We start from the raw sequence: 17,901 nt of genomic DNA on the forward strand, positions 1-17,901 counted from the left end.
GGGTATCAACAGTAGTGACACGTGGTGGGAAGATATCGGCGGTGGTGGGTATCAGCGGTAGTGACACCTGGTGGGAAGATATTGGCGGTGGTGACACCGGATGAGTGGGTATCAGCGGTAGTGACACCTGGTGGGAAGATATTGGTGGTGGTGACACCGGATGAGTGGGTATCAACTGTAGTGACACATAGTGGGCAGATATTGGCAGTGGTGACACCGGATGAGTGGATATCAACGGTAGTGACACGTGGGAATATATCGGCGGTGGTGACACTGGATAAGTGGGTCTCAGCGGTAGTGACACCTGGTGGAAAGATATTGGCGGTGGTGACACCGGATGAGTGGGTATCAGCGGTAGTGACACATAGTGGGCAGATATTGGCAGTGGTGACACCGGATGAGTGGGTATCAGCGTTAGCGACACGTGGTGGGAAGATATTGGCGGTGGTGACACCGGATGAGTGGGTATCAGTGGTAGTGACACATAGTGGGAAGATATTGCCAGTGGTGACACTGTATGAGTGGGTATCAGCGTTAGCGACAGGTGGTGGGAAGATATCGGCGGTGGTGACACCTGATGGGTGGGTATCAGCGGTAGTGACACATAGTGGGAAGATATTGGCGGTGGTGACACCAGATGAGTGGGTATCAGCGGCGGTGAGACGTGGTTGGAAGGTATTAGCAGTGGTGCCACCTGATGTGCGGGTATTGGCGGTTTTGCCAGGTGATAACTGTGTATCAATGATGGTGACACCTGATGAGTTAGTATCTGTGGTGGTGATGACTTCTGATGGGCGAGGATTGGCGGTGGTGACACCGGATAAGTGGGTATCAGCGGCGGTGAGATGTGGTTGGAAGGTATTAGCGTTGGTGCCACCTGATGTGCGGATATTGTCAGTTTTGCCAGGTGATAACTGTGTATCAATGATGGTGACACCTGATGAGTTAGTATCTGTGGTGGTGATGACTTCTGATGGGCGAGGATTGGCGGTGGTGACACCTTTATGGGAGGGTATCAGCAGTGGGGACCTGTAATAAGTGGGTTTCAATGGTAGTGACACTTAATGGGAAGGTATTGGCAATGATGATATCTGATGGGCTGGTATTGGCAATTTTGATATGTGATGACCGGGCATCAAGGGTTGTCACACTGAATGGGTTGGTATCTGTGGTGGTTGATGACATGTGATGAGTAGGTATCTTCAGTGGTGACGTAATGGCAGGGTATCCATGGTCATGACACCCGATGGTTCATTTTCTGTGATGGTGATGACAACTGATGGGCAAGAATTGGCGATGTGATGAGCGGGTATTGGCAGTGGTGACATCCGATGAGAGGTTGCTGATAGTGGTGACATCTGATAGGCAGATATGGATGGTGGCATACAGCAGATGTAAAAAGTCTACACACCCCTGGTAAAATGTCAGGTTTCTGTGATGTAAAAAAATGAGACAAAGATAAATCATTTCAGAACTTTTTCCACCTTTAATGTGACCTATAAACTGTACAACTCAATTGAAAAACAAACTGAAAACTTTTGGGGGTGGGGGAAAATAATAATAATAAAAAAAAACGAAAATAATATGGCTGCATAAGTGTACACACCCTTAAACTAATACTTTGTTGAAGCACCTTTTGATTTTATTACAGCACTCAGTCTTTTTGGGTATGAGTTTATCAGCATGGCACATCTTGACTTGGCAATATTTGCCCACTCTTCTTTGCAAAAAAACACTCCAAATCTGTCAGATTGCGAGGGAATCTCCTGTGCACAGCCCTCTTCAGATCACCCCACAGATTTTCAATGAGATTCAGGTCTGGGCTCTGGCTGGGCCATTCCAAAACTTTAATCTTCTTCTGGTGAAGCCATTCCTTTGTTGATTTGGTTGTATGTTTTGGGTTGTTGTTCAGCTGAAAGATGAAGTTCTTCTTCATGTTCAGCTTTCTAGCAGAAGCCTGAAGGTTTTGTGCCAATATTGACTGGTATTTGGAACTACTTTTGTGAATTGGCGCGGTGCCGCAAATGTGACATCGCAACGATTCGGACGGTGCCATTGCTGGCAATAGACGCCGTTTTGGCATGCGATTTGACATGTCAAATCGCTGCAATGTGAACCAGGGCTACATGTGATTGCTTAATTCTGAGCACACCTACATCCCCAGTTATAAGAGGGTGTGCACACTTATGCAACAACATTGTTTTAGTTTTTTATTTTCACTACTACAATATATATATGGTAGTAGGTATCGGTGGTAGTGACGCATGATGGAAGGAATTGGCGGTGGTGACATCAGATGGGCACGTGTTGGCATGTTTTGACGTGATCACACCTGATGTGCTGGCATCTGTGGTGGTTGACGATATCTGATGGGTAGGTATTGGTGGTGGTGAAAAGTGATAAGCTGGTATGTTCAGTGGTGAAATGTAATGGAAGCGTTCCCACGGTGGTGGCACCTAATGGTCATGTATCTGTGATGGTGATGACATTTGATGAACAAGGATTGGTGGTGGTAACAACAAGTGATGAGCGGTTGTCAGGAGTAGTAACACCTGATGGGAGGGTATCAGCAGTGGTGACAATGTGATCAGTGGTAGTGACACGTGATGGGAAGCTATTGATGGTGGTGACATTTGGTGGGCAGGTATCGATGGTGATAAAATGTCATGAGCTGGTATCTTTGGAGGTTATAGGTGATGGGAGGGTATCCATTGTGGTGACACCTGATGGTCGATTTATCTGAAGGGGAAGGATTGGTTTTGGTGACACGTTATGAGCAGGTATCGGTAGTGGTGACATCTGATGGGAGGGTATCAGTGATGGTGACATCTGATAGTTGGATATCGGTGGTGGTGACACTTGATGTGTTGGTATTGGTAGTGGTGCCACCTGATGGGAGGGTATCAGTGATGGTGAGATCTGATAGTCCGATATCGGTGGTGGTGACATTTACTGTGTTGGTATTGGCAGTAGTGACACCTGATAGGTGGGTATGAGTGATGGTGAGATCTGATAGTCAGTCAGATATCGGTGGTGGTGACACAAGATGTGTTGGTATTGGCAGTGGTGAAGCCTGATGGGTGGGTATGAGTGATGGTGAAGTCAGATATCAGTGGTGGTAACATTTACTGTGTTGGTATTAGCAGTGGTGACACCTGATGGGAGGGTATGAGTGATGGTGAGATCTGAGTAACCACTGAGTAACAATGGTTGGCAGAGTAACCACTGCCAATACCAACACAGTAAATGTCATCACCACCGATATCTGACTGTGTTGGTATTGGCAGTGGTGACACGTGATGGGAGGGTGTGAGTGATGGTGAGATCTGATAGTCAGATATCGGTGGTGGTGACATTTACTGTGTTGGTACTGGCAGTGGTGACACCTGATGGGAGGGTATGAGTGATGGTGAGATCTGATAGTCAGATATCGGTGGTGGTGACACTAGTTGTGTTGGTATTGGTAGTGGTGACACTTGGCTGCTCCTATCACAGTTGTCACTAAACTCCTCGGCATCAATATTACTATTTTTCAGTTGACACCGTGCTCCTTCTATCGGGGGGAATTGCGTGAGTTTTGATTATTACATTGTTCTCTATATCACATCACATCACATTGCACTGCACATTATATTCTTTTCCTAAAACAGAAGCTGTCCTGGTAGTATTCCCCCCCCCCCTAACATACAGGGCAGTGGTCACTGTACAGCATCCTGTACATTATTGGGTAAATCTATCAGTATTTTGGCTGTTGTGCTCACTCTGGAGCTTGCACACTGGTGCATTGTATTTTTTGGCTGCTCACTCCGGAGTCGGTGCGCTCGTGCATCGTTCTGACGTGTACTCATGAATGTTCTAGTCAGTACATGAAGAACACTCAGAGGTGTGAACCGTTCGCTGCCGTGGCACACATCCCATCATGCACTCTGACATGCATTTGTCTACACCAGAAATGTTCTAGTGTGACTGGTGCCCCCGCACTCCTCACAGCTGAGCGGAGCAGTGCACTATGGCCACACCTGGGACTTCGCATCTAGTGGTGCCATCCAAACCTGTGCAGCTGTATTGCTGTGCTCCCTGACAGTACGCTCCCAGACTCCACATGCAGCAGTTTAGCTGCCCTATCCTGAGAGTAACATTATAGGCGTCTTTTACGACTTCTGTGATTTATACTAAATATCACAGCGATGTTGATGCCTGGAAATCTAGAAAACATGACATGTGGAATCACCACCTCTGGGTGATTCCCTATAAAATACTTTGGTGGTATTATCAGTATCCAGCAGACACACATTTTTCTTCTTTCCACAGGGAGTCAATGAGCAGGCATGGAGAGGAAGCGGTTCGGCGTGGCTGCTCAGGAGAAGCGACAAGCACGGACTTGCCACAGGCCTGGAAATCCCCAGACTGCTCCAGAATCTGACAAGGACTCCGGGTTCTCAGGTACTGTCATTTGTCAAAGTTTCTTTACTGCAGCTTACTGTGTACCCTGGCTCAGGTAAGAACTGTCTGTGTTGTCCCTCAGCAGCTAAACAGATACAAAAGTTCATTTTCCAGTGCAGGTTTGGCAGAGATTTGCAACAAAGTTGCGCACCATTGTTGCACCATCAGAGCCTGTTATTGGAGGAACTTGGAGGGTGCCATTTCTGAGCCCCCGGCTTCAATATAATATGAGTTAGAGCCAGAACAAGAATGCTAATGGCCACATCCACCATGTGTGTTAGTGGTGGGATCTCACAAGACCTCCTCTGACAGTCATCATCCATATCTGAGTCTGAAAGTGCTTCATAAAGCTCCACAAGGGGAGGCGGCACCCAGAAGGGTGTCATGATTGTATGTTCATGGATAGGGTGATCCTTCTCTGGGCCCAGCAGGGAGTTGTGATGGATTCATTTTCATTGATGAATTGAATTGCCCCATGCATGGACCTTGAATCCCATAAATGTTCTGTTTTACTAAGGGTCCTTTCACGCAGGATTTTCCGCTCAGCAAACTCTGCTTTGCTCAGCAGGGGATCGATTTGCTGATCCCCGCTGAGCAGGCGGATGACAGGTCCGTCTCCACTCACTGCTCCATAGAGGTGAATGGAGTGTGCGATCAGGTCCGCCTGAAAAAACCGACAGGCGAACCTGATCGGAAAGTCCGTGTGAAAGGGGCCTAAGAAAGGCCAAATCCACCCTAAGTTAACATCCCAGGCTTCCAATTTTGTTAGCAGGTGAAATCTACAAAGCTTCTTATAACACTTGGGAATATCAATGATGATGAGCTCTGTAAATCAAATTTTACATTATCATGGGAGTGGCAGACGCACAAATTACCATTGTGGGGAGGATGGGGGTAGAGACAAACTATTACAAGAAAATCCTACCATTGTGGGAAGGGCAGAGACACAAACTATTGCAGGTTAATCTCACCAATAGTGGAAGGGAAGAAGACACAAACTGTTTAGGGCAAATCTCACCATTGTGAGAATTTCGGAGGCATAAACTGTTGTCAGTTGTGGGTGGAGTCGTGTTTTAATAGCCTAGAGCAGTGATGGTGAACCTTGGCACCCCAGATGTTTTGGAACTACATTTCCCATGATGCTCATGCATTCTGCAGTGTATTGGAGCATCATGGGAAATGTAGTTCCAAAACATCTGGGGTGCCAAGGTTCGCCATCACCGGCCTAGAGCATGTGTGTCAAACACAAGGCCCTCACACCCATCCTGCAGCTGCAGCACACCCCTGGCCTAGAGTAACAGTTAACACTCTGCAATATAAATATGGATAAGGTTAATAACCTTAATTACATATCCTGATGCAGACACTGCCCCTTGTAGCTCTGAGGTTGGGTTCACACTTGTGCAATCACAGACATCGTGTGCAGATCACATTCAATGCCTCTGCGAATCAAATTCAGCCATAAAACTATGTGGCTGAAATCGCATTTGCACCAAAATTGTGCGGGACCCTTTTTTCGGTCTGCACTGGAATTGAATCGCATGGGTGTTCACACCTATGCGATCTGATTCCTGCACCATTTCACAGTTGGCACTGCAAACCAATAGGGGGATGTCATTAACCACTTCCGGACCGCCGCACGCCAATATACGTCCTAAATTTAAAGAGGAATATTGTTGTTATGGCAGCAGCTAGCTGCATAACCCTGATATCCTCTTTCTCAGTCCACGATCCGGTTTCCGATAATAGTGGTCTCTGTGGCAGATTCGCCGCAAGATCGCTTTTATCAGCGGTGGGAGGGGCCCCCTCCTGCCGCGCTCCGGTGCCCTCCGCCGCTTACCGGAACCGTCGGCAGAGGCGATCGAATCCTCTCACGTCAGTGGCATGGAGACGAGTGAGGGCAAGATGGCCCCCACCCATACCATATCTCCATACCATTGCAAGGCGGAAGTGACGTCAAAACGTCACTTCCGCTCATAGCTCTTAATGCCTCATGTACGCTGCTGCTGGTAAATGGATGTTCAGAGGCAGTTGGATGCTTTCAGCTGCCCCTGAACTCATCCAATGTTATCTTATGTGTACATGTACACAGGTTCGTTTAATGTCGTTTTTAGGCAGTTGTGTTTATAGACTCTTCTTTGAAGGCAAAAAAATGAGTTCAGACGCTGACGTTTCAGACACTAAATGCGGTAACTCGCCTTTAGCCGCATTTCTTTTACAGGCGTTATTCATTTTTGGCTATTTTGAAAAAAAAAAAAAAAAATTTTTTTTTTTTTTTTTTTTTTTTCAAAAGCTTCTAAATGCAACCGCGGCATGTAAAAGCAGCAAAATGGACGTTTTTAAACGTGGGTTAGTATCTGTCAAGTTAAATCATTCAGGAGAGGTTGTAAAAACGTCCCGTGTACATTAAGCCTAAAGGGCCTTTTTTTTTTTTTTTTTTATTGCATTTTAGTGTAAATATGAGATTTGAGGTCTTTTTGACCCCCAGAGCTCATATTTAAAAGGTCCTCTCATGCTTTTTTTCTACTACAAGGGATGTTTACATTACTTGTTATAGAAATAAAAGTGACACAATTTATTTTTTTTTGTAAAAGAACAGTGTAAAAATAAAAGGTAAAATAAATAAGAACAAATTTTTTTTTTGTTTAAAACGCGCCCCATCCCCCCGAGCTTGCGCGCAGAAGCGAACGGATACGTGACTAGCGCCCGCATATGAAAACAGTGTTCAAACCACACGTGAGGTATCAGTAGAGCGAGAGCAATACTTCTAGCCCTAGACCTCCTCTGTAACTCAAAACATGCAACCTGTAGAATTTTTTTAATGTCGCCTATGGAGACCTTTAAGGGTAAAAGTTTGTCACCATTCCACGAGCGGGCGCAATTTTGAAGCGTGACATGTTTGGTATCAATTTACTCTGCGTAACATTATCTTTCACAATATAAAAAAAAAATTGGGCTAACTTTACTGTTGTTTATTTTTAAATTCAAAATTGTATTTTTTCCAAAAAAAAAAAGTGTGCTTGTAAGACCGCTGTGCAAATATGGTGTGACAGAAAGTATTGCAACGACCGCCATTTTATTCTCTAGGGTGTTAGAAAAAAAAATGTATAATGTTTGGGGGGTTATAAGTAATTTTCTAGCAAAAAAAAACTGTTTTTAACAACAAATCTCAAAAAGAGGCTTGGTCCTTAAGTGGTTAAATTTACATTGACACCTGCAGCAGATGTCCGCGTGAACCGCCGGAGATTCAGATGTGATGCGGGAACCAGCACAGGATTTGCAGGGTTTCCCGCATCGCACCTGTGTGAACCAAGCCTAAGTTCACTTTTTTAAGAAAATAATCAAATAAATGCACATCTTTTGAAGTTAAAGCGGTGTTCCAGCCACAATTTTTTTTTTTTTTGAAAGTCAGCAGCTACAAACACTGTAGCTGCTGACTTTTAATAAGGACACTTACCTGTCCAGGGAGCCCGAGATGTCGGCCCTCCAAGGCCGATCCGTCAATCGGATCGGGTGCCGGCGCCGCAATCTTAACGAAGGGAAACAGGCAGTGGAGCCTTGCGCCTTCACTGCCCGTTTCCTACTGCGCAGGCAGACACCGGGGCACACATGTCCCAGAAGACAACGGGGCAGCTCGCCGAAGAGGAGGAAGCGCCGCGGAATAGGAAGAGGCAGATTAGGAAGACTGCCTAGCAACAGGGGTTTCTGGTAAGTAAAAACATTTATTTTTCTTTCAAATTTTTTTAATATATTTGTTTGAGAATGTTAATGTCCGCTTTAACAAAAGTGCATTTATTTATTTTACACAGGAGCAGGAAAAGTATCACACCTGTGATCAGTGGATCACAAATGTAAAGTCAGGCTCCTGCTGACGCTTCCTCCAGCTCTTTGCTTGTACCTCTGCATGGGCTTTCAGTTACGGAGCTGCAGGAAGTGTCAATGGACCGACGAGTGTGTTGACTAGGGCACTCGAGTCCATTGAGAACTTAAAGTCCGTCTGCCATGGTGGAAGGTGGGACTTTTAGTTTACTCATTCACAGATCTCTGTAAACATGTTCAGTTGCTCTCATTTTTAGGCACTGTGCTGAAAAGGTAGAGGCCGATATGCTGACAGCCTGAACAATTTATGCTGTTCAGGGGCTTTGGGCTTCAGCAAAATGGCAGCCTCCAGCAAGAAGGAACAGGGACAATGCTGGAGGCAATTTACAGCACTCACTAATTTTGCCAACATAATTATTAATGTGGAATATACGTATGTTCCTTGCTGATGAACATTATTTTTTATCAAGTTGTTATGGGTAAAGTTCCACTTTAAGTCCTGTGTAGTGTGATGCCAGACAATAAGTGACATATCTGCTGGTGTATGGTTATTAATGTTCATGTATTGTTGCTCTTGGGTCAGAGTCTATAACTACACTGAAATAGAATAGAATAAGATGGTATCATCATCATCATCATCATCTCCCAGTGGCTGAACAGAGGGAAGGAAGGGAAGTATGTAATACTGGAGGTGGGGATGACTGAAGTGACCATCTGAGACCCCATTCACACAGGGACGACTTGTCAGGCGACCTAGTCGCCTCCCGTTCTGTACTATGGAGCCGTTCTAAGGGGAGCGACGCAAGTCGCTCCGACTTAGAAAAAGGTTCCTGTACGACTTCGGGGGCGACTTGGGGCGACTTGCATAGACTTCTATGCAGAAGTCGTTTTGCAAGTCGCCCGGGCATTCGTTTGCAGGTCGCCTCGCTGAGGCGACCTGCAAGTCGTGTTGCCCCTGTGTGAATGGGGTCTAAATGAAGTCTGTTGATTTGCTCTGCATTGAAAAAAACATCCACAGATGGTGAGATGAGAGGCGCCTGATTTGATCAGTTCTGGTTCCCCTAATATGCTGATGCTAGCTGTGTCTGACATGTATGTCTGTGGGCACTATTCTTTGAATAGATGGCAGAATTGTACACGTTAAATTACTATTTCTTTGTCATGATGCAGAATGTGAAAATGTAGAAATTGCCTTATTGGTATATACAGTGAGGGAAAAAGGCAGTTGATCCCCCTGCTGATTGTGTACGTTTGCCCACTGACAAATGATCCGTCTATGATTTTAATGGTAGATTTATTTTAACAGTGAGAGACAGAATAACAACCAAAAAGTCCAGAAAAAACGCATTTCAAAAAAGTTATAAATTGATTTGCATTTTAATGAATAAAATAAGTACTTTAACCCGTTTGCAAAACATGACTTAGTACTTGGTGGCAAAACCCTTGTTGGCAATCAGAGGTCAGACGTTTCTTGTAGTTGGCCACCAGGTTGCACACATCTCAGGAGGGATTTTGTCTCACTCCTCTTTGCAGATCCTCTCCAAGTCATTAGGGTTTCGAGGCAGACGTTAACTCGAACCTTCAGCTCCCCCCACATATTTTCTATGGGATTAAGGTCTGGAGACTGGCTAGGCCACTCCAGAACCTTAATGTGCTTCTTCTTGAGCCATTCCTTAGTTGCCTTGGCCATGTGTTTTGAGTCATTGTCATGCTGGAATATCCATCCACTTCCTATCTTCAATGCCCTGGCTGAATCTCACCCATGATTTGACGGTACCTGGCCCGTCCATCGTCCCTTTGATGCGGTAAAGTTGTCCTGTCCCCTTAGCAGAACCCCCCCCAAAAGCATAATGTTTCCAGCTCCATGTTTGACGGTGAGGATGGTGTTCTTGGGGTCATAGGCAGCATTCCTCCTCCTACAAATACGGCCAGTAGAGTTAATGCCAAAGAGCTTGATTTTGGTCTGATCTGACCACAACACTTTCACCCAGTTCTCCTCTGAATTATTCAGATGTTCATTAACAAACTTTAGACGGGCCTGTACATGAGCTTTTTTGAGCAGGGGGACCTTGCGGGCGCTGCAGGATTTCAGTCCTTCACGGCGTAGTGTGTTACCAAATTGTTTTCTTGGTGACTATGGTCCCATCTGCATTGAGATCATTGACCAGATTCTCCCGTGTAGTTCTGGGCTGATTCATCACCGTTCTCATAATCATTGAAACTCCACGTGGTGAGATCTTGCATGGAGCCCCAGACCGAGGAAGATTTACAGTTATTTTGTGTTTGTCTTCCATTTGTGAATAATCGCACCAACTGTTGTCACCCTCTCACCAAGCTGCTTGGAGATGGTCTTGTAGCCCATTCCAGCCTTGTGTAGGTCTACAATCGTATCCCTGACATCTTTAGACAGCTCTTTGGTCTTGGCCATGGTGGAGAGATTGGAATCTGATTGATTGCTTCTGTGGACAGGTGTCTTTTTATACAGGTAACAAGCTGAGATTAGGAGCACTCCCGTTACCTGTTTAGGAGACACCTGGGAGCCAGAAATCTTGCTGATTAATAGGGGATCAAATATTTATTTCACTCATTAAAATGCAAATCAATTTATAATTTTTTTAAATGTGTTTTTCTGCATATTTTTGTTGTTATTCTGTCTCTCACTGTTAAAAGTTTCACTTAGTGTCTGACGCAATGTTGCAGTCCCGCTATAAGTCACTGATTGCCATCATTACTAGTGAAAAAATTAAAATATGCCATAGTTTGTAGATTACTACCATTAAAATTATAGACTGATCACTTCTTTGTCAGTGGGCAAACGTACAAAATCAGCAAGGAGTCAAATACATTTTTCCCTCACTGTAAAATACAACTAGTGATATAGATACATAGGATACAGAAATACACTACACATAGTGGTGGTGTTTATCATAATGGATACAGAGATAGACATAGGAAAGCAGTATCTATATCCCCTCTATCGTGTCTTCTGCTTTGTCCTTCAGATGTGGCATCAGAGTGCCTGAGCTCTGTGGAGCAGAACGATCCAGAGGAGGCTTTGCTGACATCGTGCTGGAATGCCGCTCAGAACCCCCTGGAGGGCCCTACACCATGCCCTCCCCCTCTGCTCATCTTGAAGAATTTGCTTGTAGATCATCAGGTAAGGCTGGTTCCAGATAAGTATCTTTATTTCCTACAAATAGCTGCGCGGTGGCAGGGGAATCGTTGAATAGCATACCTCATACCTAAGCTCCAGTGCAGATGTGTTCCACGCCTTTACACACATCCCCCCCCCCCCCCGTCAGTTATCTGCGATAGAGTCCTGCCTGGGTTATAGACAGAAAGGCATAAAGTCATAAGGCAGCATCCCGGGCCTCTCCTTCGACATGTCTATCTGGCCTCTCTTCTCTATCTCCATCCCGGCCTTTCCACAGTGTCAGTCGTTAATAAAACTTTGTATCTAGCACTTAAAATCTGTGCATTATGGGAAAAGCCTGCCATACTTGCATTGTTCTGGAGTGACCTCTCTTTATAAGATCCTCATACTATGCTGTATATACTGGCCTTCCTCTTTGTAAGATCTTCATATCATGATCTACATACTGGCCTCTCTCTCGATAAGACCCTTCTACTGTGCTTTACATACATGCATTCTAGCTGTGGGTAAAGTACTCTGTCAGCTCTAATTAATGTGACCCTCTCAAGATTTACAGAAAGCTGCTTTTTCCAGTATAGGGCATTGAGCAGAGACACTAGAGATCACGCTGACCTGTATAGCGTACTGAGCAGAGGGTAATTGCCCCAGAGATTACACCAACCAGTATAGTCCACTGAACAAAGGGATGATTGCAGGGACCCCAGAGATCACACCAACCAGTAGAGTCCACTGAGCAGAGGGGTGAGTGCATGGACCCCAGATATCACACCAACCAGTAGAGTCCACTGAGCAGAGGGGTGAGTACAGGGACCCCAGATATCACACCAACCAGTAGAGTCCACTGAGCAGAGGGGTGAGTGCATGGACCCCAGATATCACACCAACCAGTAGAGTCCGCTGAGCAGAGGGGTGAGTGCATGGACCCCAGATATCACACCAACCAGTAGAGTCCACTGAGCAAAGTGCATGGACCCCTGAGACCACAGAGAGGTAATTGCAGAGGCCCTAGAGATCATGTTGACCAGTATAGTGTACTGAACGGTGAGGGTAATTGCAGGAGCCCCAGAGATCATGAGGAAGTAATTGCAGGGACCTCAGAGATCACAATGACAGGCAGCTGTGACACCATTACCCATTTTGACTGTAATTTTATTCTCCCCCAGGGGTCCAGCTCTGACCCACATGGGCACTCCTGGACTGTCCATCCCTCCTTTCAGCTGCTTCCTACCACTTCACAGATCTTGGTTTTCCCCTCATCAATACCTCCGGCAAAACCTCAGTCATCCAGTTTAAAGACCACCAAATACTTGCCTATTCTGAACTCCTACCCCAAGATCGCACCACACCCATCACAGCTGGCTCTGCGGGGACACAAGAGAGAAGCCGACACCTGCCACCAAAACCAAACAAAAAAGCAGCTTCCAGGAACACTGCACTCAGGTGCTGGGGAGAAGGCAAATTCCTCGAATTGCCCGGAGGAGCCTGTGCTCAGTGATGTGGCTCCAGACTGTGAACTGGGCCTGGCCACCACACAGAATGAGACCAAAGACAGCATGGGCACAGATGGCACTGATCTCCAGGCAGCTCCATTTTCAGATACCTCTAATAAGACTCACCCTTCAGTGCCATCTCAACCGAAGAACAAAAGTCGCAGGTTTCAGAACACTCTGGACGTTTTACACCGTTCTGGGCTGCTGAGCATTGCTATAAAAACTAAAGAACTGGCCAGGCTTAACCAGGCCACCCAGACCCAGCTGGAGAAGCTGCAGGAGCAGGTGAGCCTGTACACTAAAGCCATCAGCAGTAATAACACGGAAGACTGGCAGAAGCTGCAGGAATCATTGGTTGAGCCTAGTGGGCTGTTGAAAGAGATCCACATGTGACTCCGGCCCGTTCTATAAATGGAAGGCTTTGTAAGCCTAGCAGCGAGATAGTTTAGCCATACAGGTTATGGTGAGAAGGAACTAAAGGAATTGTGAAGCCCTCCAACTGAATCCATGCGTAGCACAGTAAGCCTACTTGGAACAGAAGGTATTCACATGCCTCGTTCCACTGCATATCCCAAAACTAAGAGGATTACACCTCATTTCAGGACAGTGGATGGAGCCATGGAAATCATTCCTTTATGTTCTATCAGCCGCATCCAGAACTGCTGCTGTGTAATGCAAAACCTAGCATGATTCTATAGAGCCATTTATTTCAAGTTGCTAAGTCTAGCAGTAATATAGTGGGACATTCCCAAGGCTCTGACCAGTCATTGTGAAAACCCATGTAGCTAGTCCAAGCACTGTAGTGAGTAGTCAGCTGCGCCCAGGAGAGGGGAGGGTCCTTTTTTAAGGTGGTTGTAAAGTCAGAAGGTTTTTTTTTATCTTAATGCATTCTATGCATTAAGATAAAAAGCCTTCTGTGTACAGCAGCCCCCCTAATACTTACTGGAGCCTCATCTTTGTCCACGAGTGTCTCAGCCATCCGGGACTCTCCCACCTGATTGGCTAAGACACTGCAGCAGCGCCATTGGCTCCCACTGCTGTTAATTAAAGTCAATCAGGAGAGAGAGGGGGCGGGGCTGAATCTCAGCTTCTAGTCTGAATGGACACGTGGAGCTGCAGCTCGGCTTGGGTGCCCCCATAGAAAGCTTCTTGCTGTAAGGGCACTCAACCGGAGGGAGGGGCCAGGAGAGCTGAGGAGGGACCCGAGAAGAGAAGGATCGGAATGCTCTGTGCAAATCCACCGCAACAGGGCGGGTAAGTACAATGTTTGTAAAGTCCCCTTTTTTTTTCTTCAATAAAAATACAACAATCACTTTAACTGTCCACTTGGGGACTAAATGTAGGTAAGGTTAGCCAGTCAGATAGGTCCAGCACCATCCTATGAGAGGCCAACCACACTGCTAACTTTGGTTACCCTCACATATGAAAGCAGAACTGTTTGTGTTGCTTACAGCAATCAGCCAAACTTTTTATTTTTTTATATTTATTAATCTTCACTGAAAGCATAAGAGAGAGAATCTGATTGGAAGGGTAACACAGGCCCCTTTTCGTATGATGAAAGCTCCCCCTCAATCCGGCAATGTGCATGAGAGCTGGGCTTCTTCCGGGTCTCTCATTCCACATTGGCTGAGATGGCAGCCTAATCCATTGGCTTTTGCTACTGTCAATTACAGTCACTTGGCCAATGAGGAGAGAGCGGGGGGCGGGGCTGTGTCTTATGGATGCATAGAGTGGGACCCAGGAGAGAGCACGCACCTGTGCTCCCAGAGCAAGCGGCTTGCTATTGGGGGGACTGGCTGAAGAGGCGGAGCCAGGAGCACTGGCGGGGGACCCAAGACGAGGAGGATCAGGACTGCTCTGTGCAAAACCACTGCACAGAGCAGGTAAGTATGACATGTTTGTCAATTTAAAAAAATATATTCTGCCTTTTTTAATGTCACTTTAAACCACCATCTACCTCCATTTCCCATCCATTTCACTTTTCTCCTCCAGTATCATTTTGTCTGAGTTCAGATGAGTTCAGTATAGTCAGCTGCTATCAGAAAATGGTGCTGTCATTAGCCGTACAGGACGGAGTACAAGGATCCCTTTTGAGTACAATATGGCTGCCTGCCCAAAATATGGCCTGTGTTTGGCTGGTTTCCAAGGCCTGCAGGAATGTCTCCTCTCCATGCCAAGAGCTCTGGCTCATATTCATGCCAGACCACTATAAAGATTGGTCTGGAAAGTTCTGTAGATTCAGCCACACAGAAGGACTGAATGAAGACCGGTATTATAAAAACTGTAACATAAAATGAACCTTACCATGTTGTCATACTGTATTTTGTTCAATAAAACTTTTTTTGTTTTTTGTTTTCTTTAAGAGTGGTTTATCTCTCTGAAATTTGAGGTGAGCAGAGCCCTCCTATAGATTGACCCTCACATTAAAAAGATGCTATCCAATTCTCACTGTGACAGATATGTCCTCAGTAACTATAAACTTGAAGAGGCTGCTACCCAAATTACCCATCACAGATCTCTTGACTATAGTACATATATATTGGTCCTCATGAGGCTCTGCATGAAGAAGATGCTTAAAATGAAAGAGCCTCGCGCTATGGAGATAACCAAAGAATGCTTTTAGTGAAATTTCAAAAAATTAAAGGATCACCAAACATGTTTATACTTACCTCCACTGTGCAGCTCGTTTTGCACAGTGGCCCGACCCTGGTCTTCTGAGGTCCCTTGGCGGCTGTCTCGGCTCCCCCCCGCAATGACTCAACACTTTCATGAGAGCTCCCTCACATGGTGTTGAGTGCTTGCGGGCACGCTCCCGTGATACAGCCGGCAGCCATACCCGCTCACTGTATCACTCGGCCCCGCCCCCCGATATGCCGCATCATTGGATGTGATTGACAGCAGCGCGAGCCAATGCTGCGCTGCTTTCAATCCATCCACTGTAACCAGTCAACGGCCAGGCTGAGCAGCGAAGAGGATGTCGGGGGCGAGCGTGGGACTTTCGAGGGGTCAGGTAAGTAAAACAGGGGGGGTTGGAGGGGGCGGTATTGTCGGATGTTTTTTCACCTTAATGCATAGAAAAAAACGTTTAACTTTACAACCCCTTTAAGCTGTTTCCCTCAAAGTGCATTGGTGCTATCTTTGTCTGATTTGGGGGGGGTGTAGTCGTAGGGGGCGCTGTGAGTAATATTAATTTGTATTCAATTATGACAATTCCTGTACATAAACAAATGATTGTGCATAGTGCTAATTAATAGTATAATATAAATAATTCATAAATCCAGATTTTCTAGTGCTGAAATTAATTGTTGACAGTGAATCGAATTATTGCATCGGAAACAAAGTTCATAAATCTTTTTTGGTGTGACTTCAATCCTTAAACCCATCACCAGTGACAAGCTTCGTGTAGATCACCCGGTGGATGAGAGTGAATTGCCTACTCACCAGACCACCATGACCTCTTTAACTAAAAAGAAGGTCAGGTTAAGCTGTTAGTATGGATCAACGGTCCTGCTGGTGTACCAAAGGAGATGTAACTGGGAACCTTGTTGTTTCTCCACCGCAATTCCTGGTCACGTCACTCCCGGCCACTTCCGGTTTCATCTCACCACGGCGGTGGAACGCACGCTGAACAACAACAGCGCAAGCGGGACGGCTGCAGTATCCATCAGTCTGGTAATTCATGCTACTATCCTCAGTGCCAGGAAAAGTCACCCATTAATATAAGCAGCCATTTGGCGCATGTTTTTAAAATAAACTGCGTTAAACTACGGTCCCGTTTTTATATATCCTTTTAATGGGTTATTGCAGTGGAGAAACAACAAGGTTCCCAGTTACATCTCCTTTGGTACACCAGCAGGACCGTTGATCCATACTAACAGCTTAACCTGACCTTCTTTTTAGTTAAAGAGGTCATGGTGGTCTGGTGAGTAGGCAATTCACTCACATCCACCGGGCGATCTACATGAAGCTTGTCACTGGTGATGGGTTTAAGGATTGAAGTCGCACCAAAAAAGATTTATGGCCTTTTGTTTCTGATGCAATAATTCGATTCACTGTCAACAATTAATTTCAGCACTGGAAAATCTGGATTTATGAATTGGTTATATTATACTATTATTTAGCACTATGCCCTTTAATTTGTTTATGTACAGGAATTGTCATAATGAAAACAAATTAATATTACTCACAGCGCCCCCTACGACTACACACCCCAAATGAAGACGATATGTATGTGTGATATAACCTCACACATACAGTGCCTTGAAAAAGTATTCACACCCCTTGAAATGTTCCACATTTTGTCATGTTACAACCAAAAAGGTAAATGTATTTTATTGGGATTTTATGTGATAGACCAACACAAAGTGGCACATAATTGTGATATTTACAAATAAATATGTGAAAAGTGTGGGGTACATTTGTATGGCGCCTCCCCTGAGTCAATACTTTGTGGAACCACCCTTTGCTACAATTACAGCTGCAAGTCTTTTTGGGGATGTCTCTACCAGCTTTGCACATCTAGAGAGGGACATTTTTGCCCATTCTTCTTTGCAAAATAGCTCAAGCTCTGTCAGATTGGATAGAGAGCATCTGCGAACAAATAAAAGAAAAAAGGCGCCACTAAGTGCAGAATTAAAACTTAATATTCCCAAACAAGATTAAAAAAAATTACAGAATCAAGGGTAAGAAAAGGCATAACATGGATGTATGAAGCAGGTGATCCGGCATCAGGAGGTCCCAGTGTATCACAGCTTTCTAGGGATAACGATATGCAGCAGCAGAAGGTCCCAGGATAACCAGCAGGTGAACACCACAGACTCTGGGAACACTGGTGAAGCAATCGCGTCGTCTGAGTCAGCGTGGAGCATGAATCCCATAAATTACATCAGCGGGAGGGGACAACAACCAGCATGGACCACAAACAGGAAATATGTCATCAAAATGGGACACGTTACGGAACTACTGATTGGTTCCTTCCTCAAGCCAATGACCCAA

The 17,901-nt window shown here is 45.5% G+C and overlaps 1 protein-coding gene across 3 annotated transcripts in view; it reads left to right on the forward strand.

Moving 5' to 3' along the window:
- CIPC (CLOCK interacting pacemaker) overlaps positions 1 to 15,268 on the forward strand; it is a 44,065-nt gene extending 28,797 nt beyond the window's left edge. For all 3 annotated transcript variants that reach the window (XM_073610187.1, XM_073610188.1, XM_073610186.1), the window contains exons 2-4: positions 4,312 to 4,443; positions 11,265 to 11,419; positions 12,580 to 15,268. In XM_073610187.1, the coding sequence (XP_073466288.1) occupies positions 4,329 to 4,443; positions 11,265 to 11,419; positions 12,580 to 13,299 (990 nt within the window). In that variant the 5' untranslated portion in view covers positions 4,312 to 4,328 and the 3' untranslated portion in view covers positions 13,300 to 15,268. The remainder of the gene's footprint in view (positions 1 to 4,311; positions 4,444 to 11,264; positions 11,420 to 12,579) is intronic.
- Positions 15,269 to 17,901: the final 2,633 nt, after the last annotated feature.

This window comes from Aquarana catesbeiana, linkage group LG13 (assembly GCF_042186555.1).
Source record: "Aquarana catesbeiana isolate 2022-GZ linkage group LG13, ASM4218655v1, whole genome shotgun sequence".
NCBI classification, from domain to species: domain Eukaryota; kingdom Metazoa; phylum Chordata; class Amphibia; order Anura; family Ranidae; genus Aquarana; species Aquarana catesbeiana.